Genomic DNA, 23,590 nt, shown 5'->3' with positions numbered 1-23,590 from the left:
TGAGCACAGTTTATTTTTTAGAATGATTGGGGTTAGTTTTTCCTACAACACTGGCCATCACCTGCCATGGCTTGTAGAGCTGCCCAGATCCAACTTTTGTTTCAAATTGTGTGATTAAAAGTTTCCTACTCCGGTGGGCTTGCTGTGAGATTTTTGTTTGTTTTTCTGGGAGGATTTCTTGATTTTTTTGTGTGTGTTTTGTTTTTTTTTTTTTTTTTTTTTGTACACTCAGTGTTTAATTTCCTTTTAATTGAAACTTTACTGGGATGCAATTCTGCCAGGCAGGGGGCCCCTGTGAATTTCATGCTGTGCCATTCCTTTTCTTTCTCCTGCTCATCTCTCTTTGGAGCATTTCACACATTTGAGGAGCCCTACACTGTACCCCAGAAAATTTGAGGTTTCTGGGTAACTCTAAGAACTCTTGGCAGCTCCCATGCTAATGGTCTAGTACAAATTACTTAGTGGAGGAGGACACAAAGGAAAGCTAGAATACTTACAGGCAATGGGTTCTGCAGGCTGTTTTGACACGCATAGCTTAATTTTAATGATTCACAATCATTCTCTATCATATACCAGTAAATGTACTGTAAAATGTTTATAAAAGTAATGGAGTCTTTGTAATGCCAGCCCTTGCCACTCTGCTATTCAATCACTGGTGGAAAGTGGGGGCAAGCTGGGTGTGTGTGTGTGTGTGTGTGTGTGTGTGTGTGTGTGTGTGTGTAGATGTGATTTTATTTGTGTGTGCAGGGGAGAGATGCTGACAGCCTGAGAGAAAAACACAAAGGGACAAAAAGACTGATAGTATGAAAGAAAGAAGGGAAACAGAAATGAGAAAAATCAAGGAGAATAATAGTGACAGGGAAAGAGGAAAAAGAAGAAAGGAGAGATAGGGAAAGAAGGGAGGAAGTGAAAGAGAAGGGGAGAAAGGGAGGAAAGGAGGGAGGGAAGGAAGGAGGGGCAGAGGAAGGGAAAGAAGGAAGCAAGAAAGAAAGGGAAGTAGAAAGAAAAGAGGGAGGGAGGGAGAAAAAGAGATAGGGACAAAAGGATGGAAAGGGAGGGAAGAGGGAGGAAAAGAGAAAAGAAGAAAGAAAAGAAGGAAGAATATGTATTAAGTCTTTCCTGTGTATTTGGCATTGTGAAGACAAATATAAAAGAGGAATTATCTCTATCCTCAAAGAATTTAGATTCTAATGGGGAACAACAGCACTTTATAGGGATCTTTGTAGAAGTGCTAATGGAACAGAAAAACAAGAGACATAAAGAAAGGAGAAGTTACAGAAGAAAAAGAAGATGCAGAGATACAGAACAGGAAAAAAAACTCAGAAAAGAGGGAGAGTGAAAAGCATGAGGCTTGCAGATTAGCAAAATGAGAATGAGTTCGGTTCAGCTACATTTACACATTATGTAAAATGTTTAATATTCCAGATGAAAGGGCCAGGGAAATGACAATTCTCCAACTCTTCAGTGATGCTGACTGAGAATCTAACTGTAACTGGTATTTAGAAAAAAAAATGGTGTTATTCTGAAGCAGCATGGTCACTTTGATGAAAGGAAATTTGAAAGGGAAATTCAGGTCATGACAGCTGCATAGCTTTTGTTTATAGGAGCAAATACGTGGAGACCTCCATTGCTTCCTGTGAAGACATCGCAATATCTAGATCTCAGGTTTCTTTCACCTCTGCTATGTTACAAATGTATAGTATAGTATAAAATGTGGCTGTTTCCTACTTTGTACAATTCATATAACCATAAGATGACAGAAGTCTAACATATTATATGCAATAGCAGCATGTTGTTCAATTATATTAAACCATTGAACCAATAAATTTTAAACCAATGACTTAACATCTTACAATTCAAAATTTAAAATTCATCTGGTCCACATTCGTCCATTTATTTTTTAAAACGTATTGTTATTGTAGTTGTTTTAATAAAGAAAATCCTGTTATAAAATCATCTCCTTGAACCTTTCTGTGAGAGGTGGTGTGATATAGCTAGTCTTAGAGAGAGGAAGCCTTGGATTCAGTTCCTATTCCTGACACATAAAGAGAGTGATCCTGATCTCCTTACTTTGCTGTGCTCCCAGGCAATATTTTAAAATCAATAACAGGGCCATTGCTAAACTGTATTGCTAAAGGCAATTTCCTCACTAAAAGGGTTCTACCGACTTAGATCTTATTTGAAAGAAAAGGCAAGGAGGAGTACCTTCTATCAAAAGAAACCCTGTGATTCCCTTTAAATGAAAAATCAATTTCTAAAGGGAGTAGTCACTCAATGGTTGAGTTTTATATTTGGAACATTCTTCTTCCTTTCCTCCCTTTTCTTTCTCTTCTTAGTTCCCTCTCTCCCTTCCTTCCTTCCTTCCTTCCTTCCTTCCTTCCTTCCTTCCTTCCTTCTTTCCTTCCTTCCTTCCCTCCCTTCCCTCCTTCCTTCCTTCCTTCCTTCCCTCCCTTCCCTCCTTCCTTCCTTCCTTCCTTCCTTCCCTTCCCTCCTTCCTTCCTTCCTTCCCTTCCCTCCTTCCTTCCTTCCCTTCCCTCCTTCCTTCCTTCCTTCCCTTCCCTTCCTTCCTTCCTTCCTTCCCTTCCTTCCTTCCTTCCTTCCTTCCTTCCTTCCTTCCTTCCTTCCTTCCTTCCTTCCTTCCTTCCTTCCTTCCTTCCTTCCTTCCTTCCTTCCTTCCTTTCCCTTTCCTTCCCTTTCCCTTTCCCTTTCTTTTCCTTTAAAAAAATTTCCATTCACACTTTTGTAAGAAATATTGACAGCTTTATTGATAGTGACATCATCTTAAACATTTTTTTCATAGTCACTGTCTATATAAATTAGAAAGAGATGGACACTAGCTTCTTTAGATAAGAATACTGAGGTATAGATGTTAGGATTATTACATGTGCAACCTCATCTATCTGGGATTCACTTTTCTCCTCTATAAATGGGCGTATTCAGTTGTATCTAACTCTTTGTGACCCTTTGGACCACAGAATTACAGGCCTTTCCATCCACCACCATCTCCTGAACTCTGTCCAAGTTCACATTCATTGCTCCCATGGCACTATCTATCATTTTCATCCTTTGTCCTACCCTTCTCCTTTTGCCTCCAGTCTTCCAAAATTGGGGTTTTCCAATGGCTCCTGCCTTCTCAGTATATGACCTAAATATTTAAGCTCTGTTCTTCAGTATTTGACCTTCCAATGACTAATCTGAATTACCTGTCTTTAAGTATTGATTGATTTGATCTCCTTCCTGTCTAAGAGATTCTCAGTCTTCTCCACCATCACAAATTTTGATCTCAAATGGTCCTTTCATGCTGAGTTGTAAGATGTTAAAGCACTAATTAAATTGCACACATCTAATCAGTTGCACATCTAGAATTAAGAATTCACATATTCAGATTTCCAGCCCTACTCTACCTTTGTTTGGCAGCAGATTTTAAAACAGTCATTGAGAGCCTAAAGAGTTGGCTATTATTATTACTATCCTACCCCTATATAACCCCACTCTCACTCTGGGTGACCTTGGGAAAAAAATTTTTTTTTACATTTGTTGGCACATGGTAAATGCTCCCCCTGCCCCCACACATTTCATTCCATTCATTTTCCCCTCAGCTTCAGTTTGCTCAGATGTGATAGTAGGTATGTGTGTGTAAAGCAATATATGTGCATATATATATACATATATATAAAGCACTTTGAGTATTTTAAATTCTCTTTAAATACAAGTTACTATTGTTGTCATTGTTGATGACTTCTTTGTCATTGTGTCATTGTGACTTCCTCTCTAAAATAACAGTTGTACTGGGTCTAGAGGGATCTGCCTGAATCAGTGGTACCTTCATCTACAACTGGACTTTCTCTCGTCTTTATAAATACTTTCTTTTGCTCCCTTACCTCTTGGGAATACCCACACTTGCCAATGTTAAATATTGATGGGACCTGTCATTGATTTCCTATTGGGCAACACCTCCCACTTTCCATCAATTATTGATGGGACAAAAGATATCAGATATCATAGGTGATACTAAAAAGCATAAAAGCAGCTCCTGAATCCAGGGCTTCTGGCACTCTCTTGACAAAAGAATCATAGCATTTGGGGCCTACAGAGACCTTGAGAACAGGTCTTCTTAAACCTTTTCCATTTGTGACCCCTTTTTACCTGAGAAATTTTCGGTTTGATTCCAAGAATATAAATATATAAAATAGGTATGTAAGTCAAACTTTTACTAATAATAAATCATAATTTTGTAACCTGCATATTCAGTTAAAGGCCCCATATGGGGGGGTCACAAACCATAGCTTAAAAACCTGGGCCTTAGAGGACTTCTTGTCCAGCTTCCTTATTTGATAGAGAAAGAAAATTACTGCAACTGATGTTTACACAGTTTTCAAAGAGGTTTGAATACATTATCTCATATGAAGAAAGATGGGGCAGAATTATTATTATTATTATTTTGTTGTTGTTGTTGAGGCAGTTGGGGTTAAGTGACAGCTGGGAAATATTAAGTATCTGAGATTACATTTGAACTCAGGTCCTCCTGATTTCTGGACTGGTGCTCTATCCACTGCACCACCAATTGCCCCAGGGACAGAATTATTTGTCCAAGGTTGTATGGATAGTCCCTGACAATGAAGGAATAGACTCTTACTGGAAGATGAGCACTTTCTGAGAGGACTGGGATAGAAGATCACTTAACAAAAATTTACTCAGCATTGGAAAATCTCTGTACCATAAGGAATGATTAATGTGAAAATTTTAGAGCTTGACTCTGCCTATTTGTTACAAGGATTTTGTTTTTCTTTTTCTTTTCCAATGGAAAGGAGAGAGAGAGAAAGAAATAGGCTTTGTTAATTAAAAAAATGAAATAAAAAATAATTTAGAGAAATATGGGAAGACTTTGATGAAGTGATCTAGTGGAGCAAAAAGCAAAGCCAAAATAAATTAATAAATGTGTTAAAAAAAAAATATATATATATATGTGTGTGTGTGTACGTATGTATGTGTATATCTAACTATATACATACATATGTGTGTATATATATATATGTGTGTGTGTGTATGTGAACATATGATAGCTAAAATAATATAAATAAAATCAACTCTAAGAAACAACAGAGTTCTAGTCCATTGCCACGAACACTGTTGGCACATTTCATTAACAAATGGGGGAGAAAGCTGGATATAAATCAAAAGTAATACAATCAGACAGAATCAGTTTTGCTTAACTAGAAATTTTATTTAATTGTTTTCATAAAGAGTTTTCTCAGATACATTCTAGGAAAGTTGTGTCTGTGGTGTCAGTATAAAATATATATATATATATATATATATATATATATATATATATATATATATATATATATATATATATACATATATATATATGTGTGTGTGTGTGTGTATCTATAGTACATATATGTTTAATGTATTTGTATATATTACATATACACACACTCAAAATAAGTACATATGATGTACATATCCACATTTATTTATATGGTTGCTTAGTGCCAGAGAACTAGAGATTGAAATTACTCCACTTTCTTTCTATGACTCCATTTTAGAGCACCCTACTTTCTTTACTGTCTCACTATCATATATATAACTAGGGGAAAATGTACACCAAAAGCTAGTTGGCTCCTAACAGAATACTAACACATAGATAAAACTGTGGATTTGAGTTATGTAGGATGGAAAGAGCCTGTCTTTTCTACATCCAAGGGCATAATCTATTTTTTTTCTCTGTATAAACATGAACACATCATTTATCTTCTACCAACCTTAGTTTTCTTATCTGCAAAATGGGAATAGCAATGCTTGCACTATCAATCTCTCAAAAAGCATTGTTAAGAAAGGATTTTGTAAATCTTCAAGCATCATAGAAATTTGTTAATGTTTATCAATATTAGTCCATACCATTCAGACATCCTGATGATTCTGCAAGGGAGAAATAGAGTTTTACAGCCTTCACAATTAGAAGCAACTCCCTCCTTTGCCTCTATCATAGTTCCTAGACTTCTATGACTGTTACTGTCAAAGTCTTCTCTTTGGGAAAAGAATAGAACAGGTAACTATGTGGTGGACTTTAAGGGAAATCTTCTTACTGATGCACTCCTTCAGACTAATATAAGAAATCCCATAATTAAAGATGACTTTATGTCATTGAAATTAGCATTAGAAGGAATGTTAGAAGTCATAGTCTTGGATTTTTAGATAGGGAAACTGAGGCAGAGGATTTTTTTTGTCCTGAGTTCAAAAGGCAGTAAAAGTAGAGTTTGGTTTCAAATCCAGAACACACTGTTTATACCATGGATTCATGATCTAAGTTTCATGAAATTGATTTTTTAAAAATATATATTTTTGATAACTGTATTTTGACATAATTCATTTTCTTTACATTTTATTTTATATACCATAAAACATACTAAAGAAGTATCTTTAGGCTTCAGCACACTTTCAAAGGGATCCAAGCAGGAGAATGCTGGTACTAGCTCCCATTGGCTTATGAGAATCAATTGTTAAAACTTCAGTTTTTATATCTCTGAAATTACCATATGATACAAATCAGGGTTAATTTCTAGATTTATAAAAATGTTGGTGAAATGTTAGTAGTCAGATTAAAATTAAAAGTGTCTTGTAATATTTTATTTGGAGAGCCAATTGTTAAACATTGCAGCACATTTCAGAGTATAACAAAAAAAAAAGGTTAAAAATTGCTGCTCAATAAACCACACTAAAAAAAGGCCAAGATGTCAGTTTGAGATGGGAATGCCTAAAGTTGTTTTCAGATAACATCTTTTATAGCTAAGAATGAGATTTATGATGGAATACATGGGAAAATGGGCACAAGCCCTGTATACAGAAGTAGGAAGGCTGCCAAGGCAAATTTTACTTGCTTCAGAAACTGGTAGGAGTCCAGCTTTGCCACAGAGGAAGCTCTGGAGACAGCTCCATCAGGTCAAGGCAGAGAGCAGAGAATCAGAAGTGACGAATCCACTCAGCATGATGGCAACAGATGGGGACAGGATGAATGGTAAAGAGAAGGTGGGACAGGTCAAGAAAAATCAGTCCCGTTCCTGAAGCTCCTTCTCCTCTGGTGGAAAGGGGAACTTAGAATTGTTGAAGTTTACAACTTTTCAAGCTAGAAGGGACTTTAACTAACTCAACAATCTAGTTTTACAAGTGAAAGGGGTGTGGGAGGGCTCAGAGACAGACAGTAGCTTGCCAAACCTAGATCAAAGATCTTTGAAAATTCAGGGAGATTATGCCAGAGGATTGGAGGAGAGATGATCTGGAGATTTCATAGCAGAGATAAAGTAGTCATGTGTCAAAGATGCTCTAAAGGGGAAATTTAACTATGCATTTGAGAAGTATGATATCTTGAAAAGAGCTTTGAATTGGGAGGCAGAAGATTCAGATGCAGATTCTGCTTCTGCCACTTTCACCTGCCTGGACTTAAGTTTCCTCTAAAATGAGAGGGCTGGACTCGGGTTTTGAAAATTTTTCCTGTCTCGTGTGTGTGTGTGTGTGTGTGTGTGTGTGTGTGTGTGTGTGTGTGTGTGTGTGTGTGAAGAATTTTGGAAATCTGAAATTCAGCATTACCAGAAATCACACAAAGGTGGTGGACCAATGTAGAAAAAACACAAGTTCACTCTGAGATGATCTAAACAGTTTCCCTCTTTCACCATGGAATGCCCCTCCTCTGAATCAGCACTTTTCAGCTCAAACTCTAAGAAGCTACCAAAGCATCACTCCATCAACCCATTACCACCAGAACCAGATTGTCAGTGATGTCTATGTGTCTGGGTAAGAGGCCTATTTGCCATTCCAGGCTGTGAAAAAGATTTTCTTCATTCCCCTAAATCTTTCTTCAGGCAACTCTATAATTCCAAGGGAATCATCTTCACCACATGCTCCTCTTCTGCCACTAATTTCTAGATAATTGTATGTAAGGTTTGCCCAGGGCAGGGGAAGCCAGAAAAAAAAAAAAGGAGAGAAGCAGGCAAGCAGCCAGGGAAGGCTAACGTCACTGAGCCATCCCAGCAAGGGTGCTCAGGGGATGCTGGTGATGGTTGGAAATGTATATACTTGGCCTCATACTAATCCAGACTGGATCAGTGGCCTGGCCTTCAGAGTTTCAGTTCTCCTTAAAAGAAATGAACTGAAAGCAAATAAGTCACATATGGGATAATCTAAAATTCAGAGCCAGAAGGGATTTTAAAGATCATTTAACCCAAGCCTCTCCTCTTACTCAAAAATTGAAGAGGATATCTGATCTTATCAATTTGGAAATCCCCACCTCGATACAAATCACAATCGATCCATTCTTGCCTATCCTGTGCCATACTTGTACACGGCCTGCCATAAATATGCCTGTGGTGAGGTCACACTCACTTTCTTCTGACTGTCTTCTCCTTCATTCACCAAGTGAGAACCAAAGGGTAAAAGTGATTTGCCTAAGGTCATACAATGATTAAGAAAGAGTGGTAGTATATTGTAATGCTTGTTGTCTTGAGGAGGGAAGAAGGGAGAAAATGGAGAAAATTTCAGAACATAAGGTTTTACAAAAGTGAATGTTGAAGATTATCTTTGCCTGTATTTGGAAAAATAAAATACTATTAATCCCCCCAAAAAAAAGAAAGAAACAGTGATAGGACCAAAATTTAGTCCATTAAATTATAAATCTGGACCAAGTATGGCCATTCCATCTCCAGCTGATTTCTACTTCTTTGGTCTCTTTCTCTTCCTGATTGGTATATTTCTTTCCAATTATTCAGGGAAGCACTCATGCTCCCTTAAAAACCCAGATAAACCCCTGACTCACTGGACCCCATCTCTGTCACCTCCCCAAAGGCTTTTCTGGCTATTCCACCATCCCATGACCTCTTCTTTTAATTGGCGGATTCCCTCTCTGTGTCCATTTTGGGAAGTACCCATACTAGCCATGGTTTCTTCTCTGATGGAACTTGGTGCTAAGGCACTGGGTCTGACTCAGTAGTCAGGAAGACCTTAGAGCCTAGTCTCAGACATTTACTAGTTGTAAGACCTTGGGCAAATTACTTAGCTCCTGTCTGCCTTGATTTCCTCAACTGTAAAATGGAGATAACAATACCAACTACCTCCCAAAAATCATATTGATAAAATGCTTAGATCAGTACTTGACATGTAGTAGGCATGTTTATAATTGCATATTTCCCACTTTCTTTTTCATGCCCCAGCCAATATATGACTCACTGGACTATTTCTCTGCCCTCTACCCCTTTGGATCCCTTTTATATCTTGTTTACCCTAATAGAGCTAAAGTTTCCTGAGAGCAGGGACTGTGTTTTTATTTCCTTTTGTTTTCTCTATACTTAGTACAGCACTTTGCACCAAGTTAATATTTAACCAAATGTTCATGCTATAAACCTGTCTGCATATCTATCTATTTATTAATTTATATATATTCAAATTCAGTGTTCTTATCACTATAGACTATGGGGGGTTCAGAGAAGTCAGAAATCAATATGACCTGGAATTATTGGACAAAACTTCAAGATGAGGTAGTACTTAAGATGGACCCTAAATGTGGATATATATATATATATGTATACACACACACACACACACACACACACACACACACACACACATATATATATATATATATATATATATATGTATATATATATATATATATACACACATATATATGTATATATATACATATATATATATAGTGTAAATAGTGTTGGGAGGAGTAGGAATGAGCATGTTAAGCTCTGAGGATAGAGATAAGATTAGTTTATGAATACCTTATGTAATTAGACTTATGCTCTTAGAATTTATATCTCAAAAGAGAAAACTCAGTTATTTAAAAAGAAATAAAATGAGAGTTTATTGTGCCTCCCCCAAGGATATGTGATAGTGATGAAAACAAGATCATATCCACTAATCTTCTAAGTCAGCTGGTATCTTGTATGCTTTGCTTCATGTGAAGCCATGAATTTTGTAGGCATTCATGTAGGCATTCCCAAGATAGCAGGTTCTTATGCAGATGTCAGAGAATATAGAAGGAACCTTTTCTGCTCTTACTTATTAGCACAGCTATGCTAGAATAGGATGACTAGGATTTTGCCCAAGGTTCTATATTTAGAAGGTATAGACTGCAAATATAGTACTTACGAAGCATAGAAACAATACAACAATGTGGACCCCCCTCCACACACACTCACACATCTGCTTCCTTGCCCCCCAATCTTGCTCTCTCCCTCCTTCAATTAAATGTGCAATGAGTCACTTTTCCTAAAATAGAAATTCCTGGTTAGGAAGCACAGATGACTTACTTCCTCCTTGCATTGTTCTAAGACCATACTATTAGGGAAAAATAATTTGAGTCTTTTAGCTGTTCATCTAGCCTATGGCTTTAAAACTCCAAAACTCTGGACCCCCAAGATTAGTGCGAAAATGAAAAAAGTCCATTTCTCAGGAATTTTGGCACCTGATCTCAGATCCATACTCAAAGGAGAAATAAAAGAACATACTTGGGCCGACTAGGGCTCTCCTAATACTTTAGGTTTTCACTACTGGCTTCTTTCTCTGTGGGGAAAAGCAAGCCCTTGGTTTTTGTACTCTGAGAAACATAGAATGCAAGAGCAGAACTTAGAACAGAAAATGTCAAAGCTAAAAAGGGACCTTAGAACGCAGAATCTTAGAACACAAAATAGACTTTGAAGTTTCCTTAGAGTACATGACATAAAATAAAACATCTGGAAGAGAGCTTAGAATATAAACAATCTGAATTTAGCACAAATCAATAAAGCATTCTACAGCATAATTATAATGTACAGCAATATTATAATGTACAATAATATTAGAAGTTAGTGACCTTTTATTTTGAATTTGAATCTCAGAAAGGTAGCACAGATACTTAGTGTTGGGCTGGAACTAGAACCCTGTATTCCGTATTTCTCTAGTGTTCTTTTTGTTTATCCACCCACACCATAGTGCCCTCCTACAAACCCAAAATGATGTTTGTGGATCATATTAAAAAAAAAAAAACCTGAAGATAAGTCACTTATTTCAAAGCTGACTACCCCAGATAAAATCTTAAATCTACTTATAAGATTATTGCTGGAAGAGACCTTAGTAATCAAATACTCTAGCCTCCTTTAAAGATGAGAAAATCAAGGCTCAGAGATGGAAAGGGACTTACCTAAGCTCACAGATTGTTAAGTAGCTGCAATTTGTACCCAAGTAGAAACTTGGATCTGCAATCCAAACATAGTGTATTCTACACTTTTGATGCCATCTCTTTTTCAAGTATACATAGAATATTTCATATAGCATATGGTGTATTTGATGTTACAATGTGTGAAACCAGTCTGAAGTAGCAACTATTTAAAAAAGAAGTATAATTTCATTATTTCCTACTGCACATTTTAGCAGGAACTGAACTAAGAAAGTACTGTCTTATTAGAGCCCCTTTATACAGTAGCTGTAATAAAAAAAGAACTGTTTTGCAATTTAATATCCATCATAGATATATCTGTATACTGTATATTTATATCTATATAATAATGGGTGATTCTCAAAAGCTTGTATTCTCAAATATTATGCTAGTAGAGTATAATAGAAAGAATACTTGTCTAGTAATTGGGAAACCTAAATTCTAGTTACCATAATGTCATCAATTAATTGTGTCCCTCATCTTCTCTGGTCCTCAGTTTACTTGTTTGTAAATGAGAAGATTACATTAAATGAGCTCCTACTAACTCTATGATTTTGTTTTCAACATTGCTATTGTAATTTCTTTCATGCTTTCAATTTCTTTAAGAACACTCTCTTTATAGATGCTGTAAAGTGTGAACCTAGTCCCTGACTGAATTATCACAAATTCAAAATTTAAAAATAAATAAATAAAATTCTCCCTTAAACAACATATATTTAAAAAGTAACATGGAATAGTTCATATTCAGTACTCAGCAGCCATGTTTATAGACTAATCTGCCAGATAAATGTGTTCATTCAGCCCTTTTCAGCCTCCTTGTTTGCACTGGTTACAGGCAAGCATCAAGGAACAAATGGTACTCTCATTAGAAAGAGTTAACACACAGCTGCTGCCTGAGGCTTTATAGTTTACAAAAAGAAATGAAATGCATTGTTGCAAATATCCATCCAGCAAGGTTAGCCATGAAAATGGGAAACTGGAGTCAATAAAGCCAATATCCTTTGGATTGATGGAGAGCTTGCTTCAGACACCCAAGCTGAAAGCAAACAATAATCACCATGAAGCTCAAAATAAACTTAGTTTACAGAATGCAAAAGGATGGCATTAGCCCCCAGAGATAAGGGCCTGTGTCCAGCACACCAACGAAAGCTCCAGCCTCCAAAGTGCATGCCTGGGGTATGTTAATAGTGGCTTGCCAGGAGACCTCTAGTGTCCTGGGCTACCCTAGACTGCGTGACCTCCTCTACTCTTTGGCAGCTCTGCTTGGCCAGTGATATGATTTGCCTCTCATTTGCAGAATACATATTTGTTATGTAATGAGTGTCAGGAATTAATGACCCACTCACTGCTGAGAGAAAGTTGCATGTTAAGCACTCAAGAGGAAAAAATTTTTTTCTAATGAGGTTTCCTATTCTCTGCAAGAGGAGGGTAAAGGGAGGAGCTGGTAGTGGTCAGCAGAGGCAGAAGGCATGATGTCATTAGAATTTGAGATGGGGACCTTGAAGTTCAGTCTTTCCCGAAATGACAATCAATGGCCACCCTCCCCCACCCCGAATCTCTTCCCCCTTTACAGAGTTAACGGTTTTTACCTCTTCGGTTATGAATCATGAGGCCCGTGGCTTTTGACAGATCATAAATCAGTCCTGGGAGTTGTGAGGACAAATCCCAGGACTTTTAATCTTTAATATTAGACGTGTTTAAGGTGGTGAATATTTCATGAAGGTGCTGTTGCATTTTAGCACATCATTAGCTACTTTACATTTCCCCTCCTCCTTTGGATTACTAACTCCCAGGGAAATTTTAAAGATACAAATAATTCTCCATCTTCTTTCCATCTAGCAGAAGTCACTTCACCAGTCTGCAGATGCTGACCAAACACCTAATGTGTGCCTTGAACAGGATGTTGTAAAGAGTACAAATTTGCATTTGAATATGGTTTCTGATCTCAAGGAAATTACATTCTAATTAAGGGAACAAGACAAATAGTCACTTTGATCAATCCAAAGACTGTAGCTTCTGGGATAAGAACTCGCTATTTGACAAAAAGCTACTGAAAAACTAGAAAATAGGATGACAAAACTACAAATAGACCAACATTACACACAGTATGCCACTAAGATCAAAATGAGTACATGATTTAAACATAAATAAAATGATGATACCATATGCAAATTAGGAAATCAAGGAATAGTTCTACCTGTCAGATCTATGAAGAAGGGAAGAATTTATGACCAAAAAGGAGATAGAGAATATTATGATATGCAAAATGGATTATTTTGATTATTTTAAATTAAAAAGATTTTTCACAAAGCCAATGAAACAAACATTAGAAGGGAAGCAGACAGCTGGGAAATAATTTTTACAACCAGTGTTTCTGATAAAGGCCTCATTTCTTTTCTTTTTTTTTTTTTAATTAAAGCTTTTTATTTACAAAACATATGTATGGGTAATTTTTCAACAATGACCCTTGCAAAACTTTCTGTTCCGAATTTTCCCCTCCTTTCCTCCACTACCTCCCCTAGATGACAGGTAGTCTAATATATATTAAATATGTTAAAATATATGTTAAATCCAATATATGTATACATATTTATACAGTTATCTTGCTGCACAAGAAAAATCGGACCAAGAAGAAAAAAAAAACTGAGAAAGAAAAAATGCAAGCAAACAGCAACAGGAAAGTGAAAATGCTATGTTGTGGTCCACCCTCAGTTTCCACAGTTCTCTCTCTGGGTGTAGATGGCTCTCTTCATCACTGAACAATTGGAACTGGTTTGGATCATCTCATTGTTGAAGAGAGCCACGTCTATCAGAATTAATCATATTATAATCTTCGTGTTGCTGTGTGTAGTGATCTCCTGGTTCTGCTCATTTCACTCAGCATCAGTTCATGTAAGTCTCTCCAAGACTCTCTGTATTCATCCTGCTGGTCGTTTCTTACAGAACAATAATATTCCATAACATTCATATACTACAATTTATTCAGGTACTCTCCAATTGATGGGTATCCATTCAGTTTCTTGCCATCACAAAGGGCTGCCACAAACATTTTTTTAGATGTGGGTCCCTTTTCTTCCTTTAAGATCTTAAAAATCTCATTTCTAAAATATATAGAAAACTGGGTCAAATTTATGAGAATACACATCATTCCCCAACTAATAAATGGTCAAAGCAAATGGACAAACAATTTTCAAATGAAAAAATTTAAACTATAGTCATATGAAAAAATGTTCTAAATCACTATTGATTAGAGAAATGCAAATTAAAACAACTCTGAGGCATTACTTTTCACGTATCAAATTAGGTAATATGATAGAAAAGGAAAATGATAAATGTTGGAGAATAGATGGGAAAATTGAAACAGATTATAGGTGCAATTTCAAACTGCTCCAACCATTCTGGATAGCAATTTGGAACTATGCCCAAAGGGCTATAAAATTGTGCATACCCTTTGATCCAACAATACTATTTCTAGGTCTGTATCACAAAAAGATCATAAAAAAGGGGAAAGGATCCACATATACAAAAGTGTTTATGGCAGCTCTCTTTGGGTGGCAAAGAATTAGAAATCACAGGTATGATTATCAACTGGGGAATGAGTGAACAAATTGTGGTATATGAATATAATGAAATATTACTGTATTAACATGAAGATTTCAGAAAAAAAACATAATTGAGTTATATGAACTGATACCAAATGAAGTAAGTGGAACCAGGGAAAAGGGGTGGGGGGGAAGGGAGGGAAAAATTTTGAAAGACAAGGTTTTGCAAAGGTGAATGTTGAAATTATCTATGCATATGTTTTTAAAATTAAAAACTTTAATAAAAAAGAAAAAAAATTAAAAATAAAGTGCTTTAGATATATTATCTCATTTAATTCTCACAATCTTAGTAAGTAGATAGCATGATTATCTGCATTTACAGATGAGTAACCAGAGACTGAGGGAAGAAAGGAAGGAAGGAAGGAAAACTGAAGAATGTATCTATTTTTCAGTTTCCTTTTATGATCTCTCTGTTCTATTTATTAATCTACCTGCCAAGAAATTAGTCTTTCCTAATGTCTTCTCTCAGTTCTTGTATGTCATTGAGGCAGCATTTGGTCCGGAATCAAGAAGACCTGATTTCAAATCTAGCTTTGGATATTCTAACACGGGGCAACTCACTTAAACTTCTTTTTGCCTCAGTTTCCTTAACTATAAACTGGGGATAATAATAGTCCCTACCTCCTGAGATTATTATGAGAAGGAAGTGAGATAATAATTGTTTTAGAAAATAAAAACATATAATATGGTTATTTCTTTCCCTTCCTCATTGTTTTGGTTTAGTTTTTTCATTTACCTGTGAGTAGAGAAAAGTTGGCAATGAGATGGAAAATGAAGATGTGCTGGAAGTGGGAGGGAAGTGGACTGACTGCTTAAGATATCAATTAAAGGACCCTCTTGCTTTCTTCCATCAGCCAACTTTTCCAATGTTGGTACTCATTGATATATGCTTTGGGGATTTCTGAGGTATTTTTTGGTATATATTGAACAACAATAGATTAATATGTATATAAGGATATGTGTACATATATAGAGATATGTGTATGTGCACACTATATGTAGTGTGTATACTTATATAAATACATACATATATTACATATAAATATAAGATAAATATGTTACCTAAATATAGATATCTGTAGACATGAAGAGATAAATATATGCATATTTATGTATATATAAACATATGCATATGTGTGTACACAATAGGCAAATATTTCCATCTCTGTATATACACACGTGTACGTATGGAACACACACATATATAGAGAGAGATTTCAATATCTATATAGAGATAACTATAGACATAGGTAGATAGACAAATAGACAGCTAGCTAGCTATGTAATCTTGGCAAATCATCTAACCTCTGCAAACCTCATTTGTAAAATGGTGTTAATATTTCCTATATTAATTTCCTCCCAGGGAATTTTCAAGTGAAGCATTTTGGAAACTCTAAAGCCCATTTTAACTAAATGAGGGTTACAATTATCACTGGGAGAGAATGTAAGCTCCTTTAGTACAGGTATTGTGTATTGTTATTGTGTTTAATCTTTGTATTCTCCAAATTTAGTAGTGCTTAATAGTGGTTAATTGAATGGAATCACTGTTATTAATGCTGCTGTTTTAACCTATTAGTTTTTATGTTCATGACCATCCTTTTCTTTTTCCTCTTTAAGGGGAGTGCAGCTGTCATGAAGGTTATGCTCCAGATCCTGTGCACAGACACCTGTGTGTGCGGAGTGACTGGGGGCAAAGTGAAGGGTGAGTAGCAGGGAAATCTGGGCTTGGGCCAGCAGCAACACTTCTCTCTTACTGATCTTTTCTATACATACCACGCAAGTTCATTTCTCTACAGAGAGAATCTGCAAAAGTTAAAAATAAATAAAACCCCTTTCCCATTTAATTAATCTAATGGAAGAGATAAACATAAAATGATAATACTGGAAGGGAATTTAGAATATAGAATGTTACAACATTAGGCTTTTAAAAACATTTTAGAATGTTTAATTTTTAAGTTGAAATGGAACTTTGAGACCAATGCTCCCTTTTATGATAAGGAAAATTGATGCTTACAGAGGGGAAAGTGGCTTACTTCAAAATCACAAAGCTAAATAGTGTCACCATGTGTCCTGACCTCCCTTCTCCATTCTAGTGGTCCAATGATCTGAGTGTCAATGAATTAATTTTTTGTTTGTAAGCCTCCTAATAATCAATATGATAGATCAAAATAAAAATAGTTAAATTCATGAATAAATGTGGTTTAAAGGAATTTTATGGTTTATTGATTCACTTGTAGGTAATTATTTTTTAATAAAACCTGCCCTCCCCCCAATATGTATACTTATTTGTTTGGGGAATCTGGGAATGAGTAAATCTATTTTTTTTCTTGAATAAAATTTGTTCAGAGATAAAATTTTTCTTTTATCAAGTTTCTCTTTGCTGTTCTCTTCTCCTCCCCACCTTCCCTTCCTCACAGACCTTGGCCTTATACAACACTGGAAAGAGGATATGATCTTGTGACAGGGGAGCAAGCACCTGAAAAGATCCTCAGGTGAGTGGGTAGATCTCCTGGGGCATATGGGTTGGATGGTATCTGTAGATGGGCATGGGGGAGGTTTGATGTTTTGTTTTTATTTTCCCCTGATAATCACGGATAAGCAGGATTAGGATTTCAACTTAAATTCTCTCCCTCCAAATCATCTTTTCTATATACAACTCACAGTCCTGAGCTGGTCATGATTCCTGCTGTGGTGATGCTGCTACTATGACTTCATATTAATAATTTTCAAAGTGATTTACTTTTTCCATTTATTTCTTGCAATGTCTCTATGAGTTGTAGAAGAAAGGTCTAAAAATCTTCATTTAAAAGATGAGTAAAGTGAATGTGCACTCACTGAAAATATTCTTTGAGCTAAGCCTTATGCTTGATGCTGTCAGAGAGACAAAGAAATATAAAGCATGGTCTCTACCTTCATGGAGTTTGTGGATTTGCTGAGGAGAGGAGTCACCCCCCCAAAAATTAGATAAATAGATAATTCACACTATTTACAATTACATAATAACTGTCCATTGAGTGACTTATTTAGGATTACACCGCTAGTAAATGTCTAAGGTAATCTTTGAATTCAGTTCCTGGAACTCCAGGGCCAGTGTTTTATCCATTGTGCCCCCTAATAGCCTCTAGAGCCCCCTCTTTTATAGATCTATAGATAAAAGCATCCCAGAGAGATTAGAAAAGTTACCCGAGGTCATCAATGAGCAAGTGGCCCCGTTGGAACCAAGTCAGATCTTCTAAATCCAAGTCCAGTGTTTTGTACCCCATTCTGATTGCTTTTTTTCTAGGTCTACCTATAGCTTGGGGCAGGGACTCTGGCTTCCAGTCAGCAAGAGCTTCGTGGTACCTCCCGTGGATCTGTCTATCAACCCACTGGCCAGCTGTAAGACGGATGTGCTTGTCACTGAAGACCCTGCTGATGTCAGGTAGGAAAACTCTCTCAATCTGAGGTTTGCCTGGGCTTCCAACTGATTATTTCTTTCCCTAACGCCAGTCACAAATCACATTACCAGCCACCCCTATGGATAAGTTCACTGTATTACTAGTTGCCAAAATGTTTTTATAATACAGCTGTTTCAGGTTTTTTTTTAAAAGCATACAAATTCCCAATATGTATATATTTATATAAAGCATATAATATTGATAATTATATAGAATGTAAAACACAAAAATAGAAATTAATAAGGATGACATAATATTTGGTTCTAGAATTAATACGGAGAAACCTAAGCTTATTGAAGAGTGGAGTAACAAGGTCAGAACAGTGCTTAAGGAGAGTCTTTGACAGCTGTGTGTTTAGAGGATGAATCAAAATGATGGAACTAAAAATTAAAATCTACAGACTTTGCTATTATTTTATATTAACTATATTATAGTTATTAACTATATTAACTCCTCCTGTGACTGCTGATGGGTGTATGGAAAAGTCAACGTTTGCAAATCTGAATATTCCGAAGGGAGGAATGGAGACCAAATAGGAGGATGTTTCAGTAGCCCATGCAAGAGGTGATGGGTCTGAATTAGGGTGGGAACCTTGTGAACAGGCAGGAGATAAATGTGAGAGAAGTGGTGTCAGAACTTACAGAATATTACAGCTGATTTTGGATGTGTGTTTAAGTGGGTACAAAGGAAAAGTAGCTGTTTGGTTATTTTCAGTCATGTCTAACTCTGTGAACTCATTTGGGCTTTTCTTGGCAAAGATACTGGAGAGGTTTGCCATTTCCTTTTCCAGCTCATTTTATAGATGAGGAAACTGAGGCAAACAGAATTAAGTGACTTGTCCAGGTTCACCCAACTGGTAAATGTCTGAGCTAGATTTGAACTCAGGAAGATGAGTTTTTCTGATCCCCACCCTGCACTCTATCCACTGCATCACTTAGCTGTCTAAAGAGGGGAGCAAGAACTCAGAGATGACACTAAGCTTGTGCAAACCTGCATGATTGGAAGGATAAAGGTACTTCCAACACTATTCGGGAAGTATAGACAATAGAAGGGTTTTGAGAAAAAGATAATGTAATGACATTTTTATATTTTCTCAGTCAATCACTTTGATGTAAAACACAAAAGGTGAATATATGAGTGCTTTTCCTTAATAGTCATTCTTCCCAGAGAGCAGAGCCCACTTTCTTGGAGGCAGTTAACACAGCTAGCAAGAGAGCTGAAATGCAGGGGTGTGCTAGAACCAATTTGAGCTCAAGAGCTGATTGTTAAATTTTCAGTGTAAGCATTCACCCCTTTGGAAATCAGCAAATCCTATAAATCAAGGTTTTGTTTATTGCTTTGTTGCTTATCTGTGCTTTAGAAAGTGATGGAGAAAATGTTAATAATGCAAATTAATCATAAAAGTATGCCTTGCTTCCATTCCTCCCCTACGTTCCCCCCTTTTGGAGAACCTGTAATTAAATATTTATCAGCACACTATTGACTTCAAGGCAGGGAGTTGGTGAGAAATGTTCCCAATAGTACCAATACTGCACCAGTAGTAGATACTTCAGGTTAAAATTGACCTGAGGCACTGACACCTGGCTCAGGAGAAGAGTGTTTTGAGACTTTCATAGCAGAGCATGAGGAAGGAGTAGAAGAGTGTTGTGAGATAGGATTGGTATGGTTATATTGGAGATAAGCTTCACAGTTGAAGCTCTAGTATACCCATCCCCACACGCAGAGGCACCAGAGCCCCTGCTTAGGAGACCACTGGATCACATATGTTTATTTATCATGTAGTTTGGGAAGATGTAGGAAAGCCTCCTTTCTTACTCTTCCCTACTCCTGCTCTGCCTAAATTCCCACCTGAAACATCACTGTTTTAGATGAATGTTATCTAGTTAGAGGTAATGTTTTTTGATTAACAAAGTTTAGCTTATCTGAATTGTGAACCATCACCCCCAGACTCTGTTCTCACAGCAAAGGGACTTTCTCAAGGTCACGTATCTGAGTGACAGAGATGGCTTTCCAACTGGAGTCCGTATTCTTTTTGCTATAGCTCTCTTTTAGCCAGCATTTCTGGAAAACGTGGCAACTCAAAAAAGAAAAATTTAGGGGACCTCTTAACATCCCCACCCTTCCTTCTAGGACTATTATCCTTCAGTCAAATAGCATCTGGGAGGATGGAAAAAACTTATGCAGGTGAACCCCAGGACAGAAGAGAAGGAAATTCTCTGAGGAAGGGAATTAGGAGTTTAGCTGGGCAAGATTCCCAAGTTTCCTGGTGGTGTTGTTATGGAGTTCCAAATACCATGGTGATAATAGGCTATTTTAGGAGCCATCATTACCTGAAGAAAACACACAATTGTCTTATTAGCATTGCCCAAAGACAGGCAGTCTTAGATTTCCCACCACCCTGCCTGAAGTAAATCAATTGTCCTCATACCAGCTGCAAACGTGGATAAAAATGTACAGCCTCCACCAAATGCGAACCGAGAAACTACCCTGTGGATTGCCTCTTTCCTGGCTGTGCTAATAAACCTTGTTTGACACTGCATTGCTCAGACAAGCATATCACTGAGCATTTTGAAGAATTAATAAGTAACAGTCAGATGATAAGTTAGAGAATTAATAAATAAGAGATAATAATTATAGATAGCCAATAATACAGCCAGGGAATCACACACAGAAAGAAAAGATTAGGAGAGAAGCTGACTAGAGCATAACAGGACAAAGAGAAAAAAGAGAGGCAAGCTTTCTAATGGGATTTGGAAAGCGATAGGTGCCGAACAAGCTTTTTTCGCTTGGTCTCCTGGACTGTGGCTAACTCGGTTTTCAGGTAAGATATCAGGAGAGATGGGAAGATTTTACTGCAGACCATCTCTGACCTTGACTCTGTACATTCTCATTCAATCCAAGCCTCCCCTGAGTTGATCCTTCCTTTCTTGCTCTTTGATGCTTTAATGGATATATGAGTTCATAGATATGGGTGTGACAATGCAGATCACAATCCATCCCAAACTTTTCATCCTGAGCAGTTTCAATCCATGTCCTCCCCCACACTATCTATGGGGACGGGGATATCCAAGAGGCAGGAGACCTTTACCCAGATCTCTTCACCTAGATATATATCAACGAATCTCATGGGCTGTATGTACATTGGCTATGGTCTCCCTTCTTTTACAGTCATGAATCCATCTGCTGACATCACATACAATTCTTTTCCTGTTGGATTCTTCATTGGTAATGTGTTTTAGCCTACTCGTGCTCACCATATACCTCTCCACTGATTTTTTACTTGTAACTTTGATTTTTCAGAGCTTAAGAGTACTTCATGCTTCACTGAGCTACATCATCACTAGAATATTAGATTTAAAAATACAAACCTATGCCCAGACTTAGGGCAAAATAACACACATAAAGTGCTCTAAAACCTTAGTGTTGAGTATTATTATTGGAATCGAAGAGGTGAAACATATAGAATAGTAGATCTGAAGCTCTGAAAGATGTAAGTTCAAATCCATCCTCAGATACTTATTAGTTGTGTGACTCTGGAGTAAGTTGCTTAAACAATCTATCTCAGTTTCCTCATTTATTATTTATAAAAATAGGGCAGGTACAGTGGATAGAGTGCTCAGCTTGGAGTCAGGAAGATCCATCTTCCCTATTTTAAGTCTGGATTCAGACAATTCTTAACTATGTGATCCTGGGCAACTCAGTTAGCTCTGACTCAGTTGCCTCACCTGTAAAATGAACTGGAGAAGGAAATGATAAATCATTCCAGTATTTTTGCCAAAAAAGCCCCTAATGTTGTCATGAATAGTTAGGACATGACTGAAAAATGACTGAACCAACTTCCTAGGGTTGTTTTGAGGAAAAAAATGGAATATTTGTAAAACACTTTATAAAACTGGAATGCTATACAAATTTATGCTTTTATTATCCATTAGTTTGTGAGATTCTTAAGAACTGAGATGATCTTTTTGTTTTTCTTTGTATTCCCACAATGTGTCATAGTAACTTGTATACAGTAAGTACTTGATTCGTACTTTGTGATAATAACGGAAATATGCAGCTCAGTGGACAGTTCATAGCTAAATAAATGTGCATCACCACATATATATCTTTCATGGATATTAGAGAGAGATATTCTGTCCCAGAATCAAATTGACAATAGTATAAATAGCCATGCTCATGGGACTTAGAATTAAACAGATGAATAGCAATATATCCAGCAGCATAAACCAGTTTTTTATGATATAAAGGGTAGACAGATGATATATTGGGAATGCTAGATCTGAAGTAAAGAAGACCTGAGTTCATATATGGCCTCAAACACTATGTGACCTTGAGCAAGTCACTTAACCCTATTTGCCTCAGTTTCCTTATCTGTGAAGTGAGTTAGAAAAGTAAATGGGAAACCACTCTAGTATCTTTGCCCAAAAAAACCCCAAGTGGGTTTGGATACAGTCAAACAACAGCACAAAAATATGAGATAAACATTAGGAAGGTACAAAACAAAATGATATATGAAATCCAAGGAGGAAAGTCATTACTGATTAGGAGTGATCAGTTCGGCTTGAAATAAATATTTATCTAGCTCCTGCTATGCTAGATATGAAAAGATAGTTTCTTACTTAAAATAATATGCATTCTGCTATGGGTAGTAAACAAACATCCAAAGAGAAGTAGTAAAAACAAAGTAATTTGAAAAAGAGAAAGATCACAGACAAATGAATAGTTTAAGGAAGTGTCTGATGAGACCTGAGCTAAAACTTGAAAGAAGATAAAAATTCTGAAAGTACAGTCTAGAAATGGGAGAATACGTATTAAAATATCTGGAGATAGTCCATAAAATATTTAATGAGGAAAAAACATAATCCCATTTTGTGAAGGAGAATGATTATAAATAAAACTGGAAAGGTACCAGAAGGTAAATTGAGAATCACTTTCAATTCTAGGACATATTTCTCTAGAAGTAATCGGAAGTTGACTGAAGCTGTTTTTAGAATGGAAATGGTATAGTCAGAGGAAGTTCTATAGAGGAGGTGGCCTATTTGGTGGATTCTAAGTGATTAGTAAGAACTTGGCAGCTAATTTTGAAAAGGAAGGATATTCCCAGTGTAAGAAATAGTAACAAAAGACATGAAGGTGAAATCAAAGGACATATTCAAGAAACACTGTCTAGCCCAGTTTGACTTGAATATAAAGTACATGGAGGAGAGTATCCTATAGTAGAGTTTGAGAGCTGATAGGTCAACATCATCCAAACCATACCCAAGGAAACTATACTATAGCATATGCACAAGTAGTTATCTAGCTTGCTATCTTAGCCTCCCTAAGAACTGGGAACTCACATGTTTCATAGCAGT

The 23,590-nt window shown here is 36.6% G+C and overlaps 1 protein-coding gene across 1 annotated transcript in view; it reads left to right on the top strand.

Annotated features, from left to right (window-relative positions):
- Positions 1 to 23,590, top strand: part of ASTN2 (astrotactin 2) — a 1,161,487-nt gene that overhangs the window by 481,652 nt on the left and 656,245 nt on the right. The window contains 3 exon segments of the mRNA XM_074292901.1: positions 16,417 to 16,501; positions 17,217 to 17,291; positions 18,083 to 18,220. Coding sequence (XP_074149002.1) covers positions 16,417 to 16,501; positions 17,217 to 17,291; positions 18,083 to 18,220 — 298 coding nt within the window.

The sequence above is a fragment of the Sminthopsis crassicaudata genome, chromosome 2, assembly GCF_048593235.1.
Source record: "Sminthopsis crassicaudata isolate SCR6 chromosome 2, ASM4859323v1, whole genome shotgun sequence".
Classification (NCBI taxonomy): domain Eukaryota; kingdom Metazoa; phylum Chordata; class Mammalia; order Dasyuromorphia; family Dasyuridae; genus Sminthopsis; species Sminthopsis crassicaudata.
This window is presented reverse-complemented; position numbering and strand designations above follow the sequence as displayed.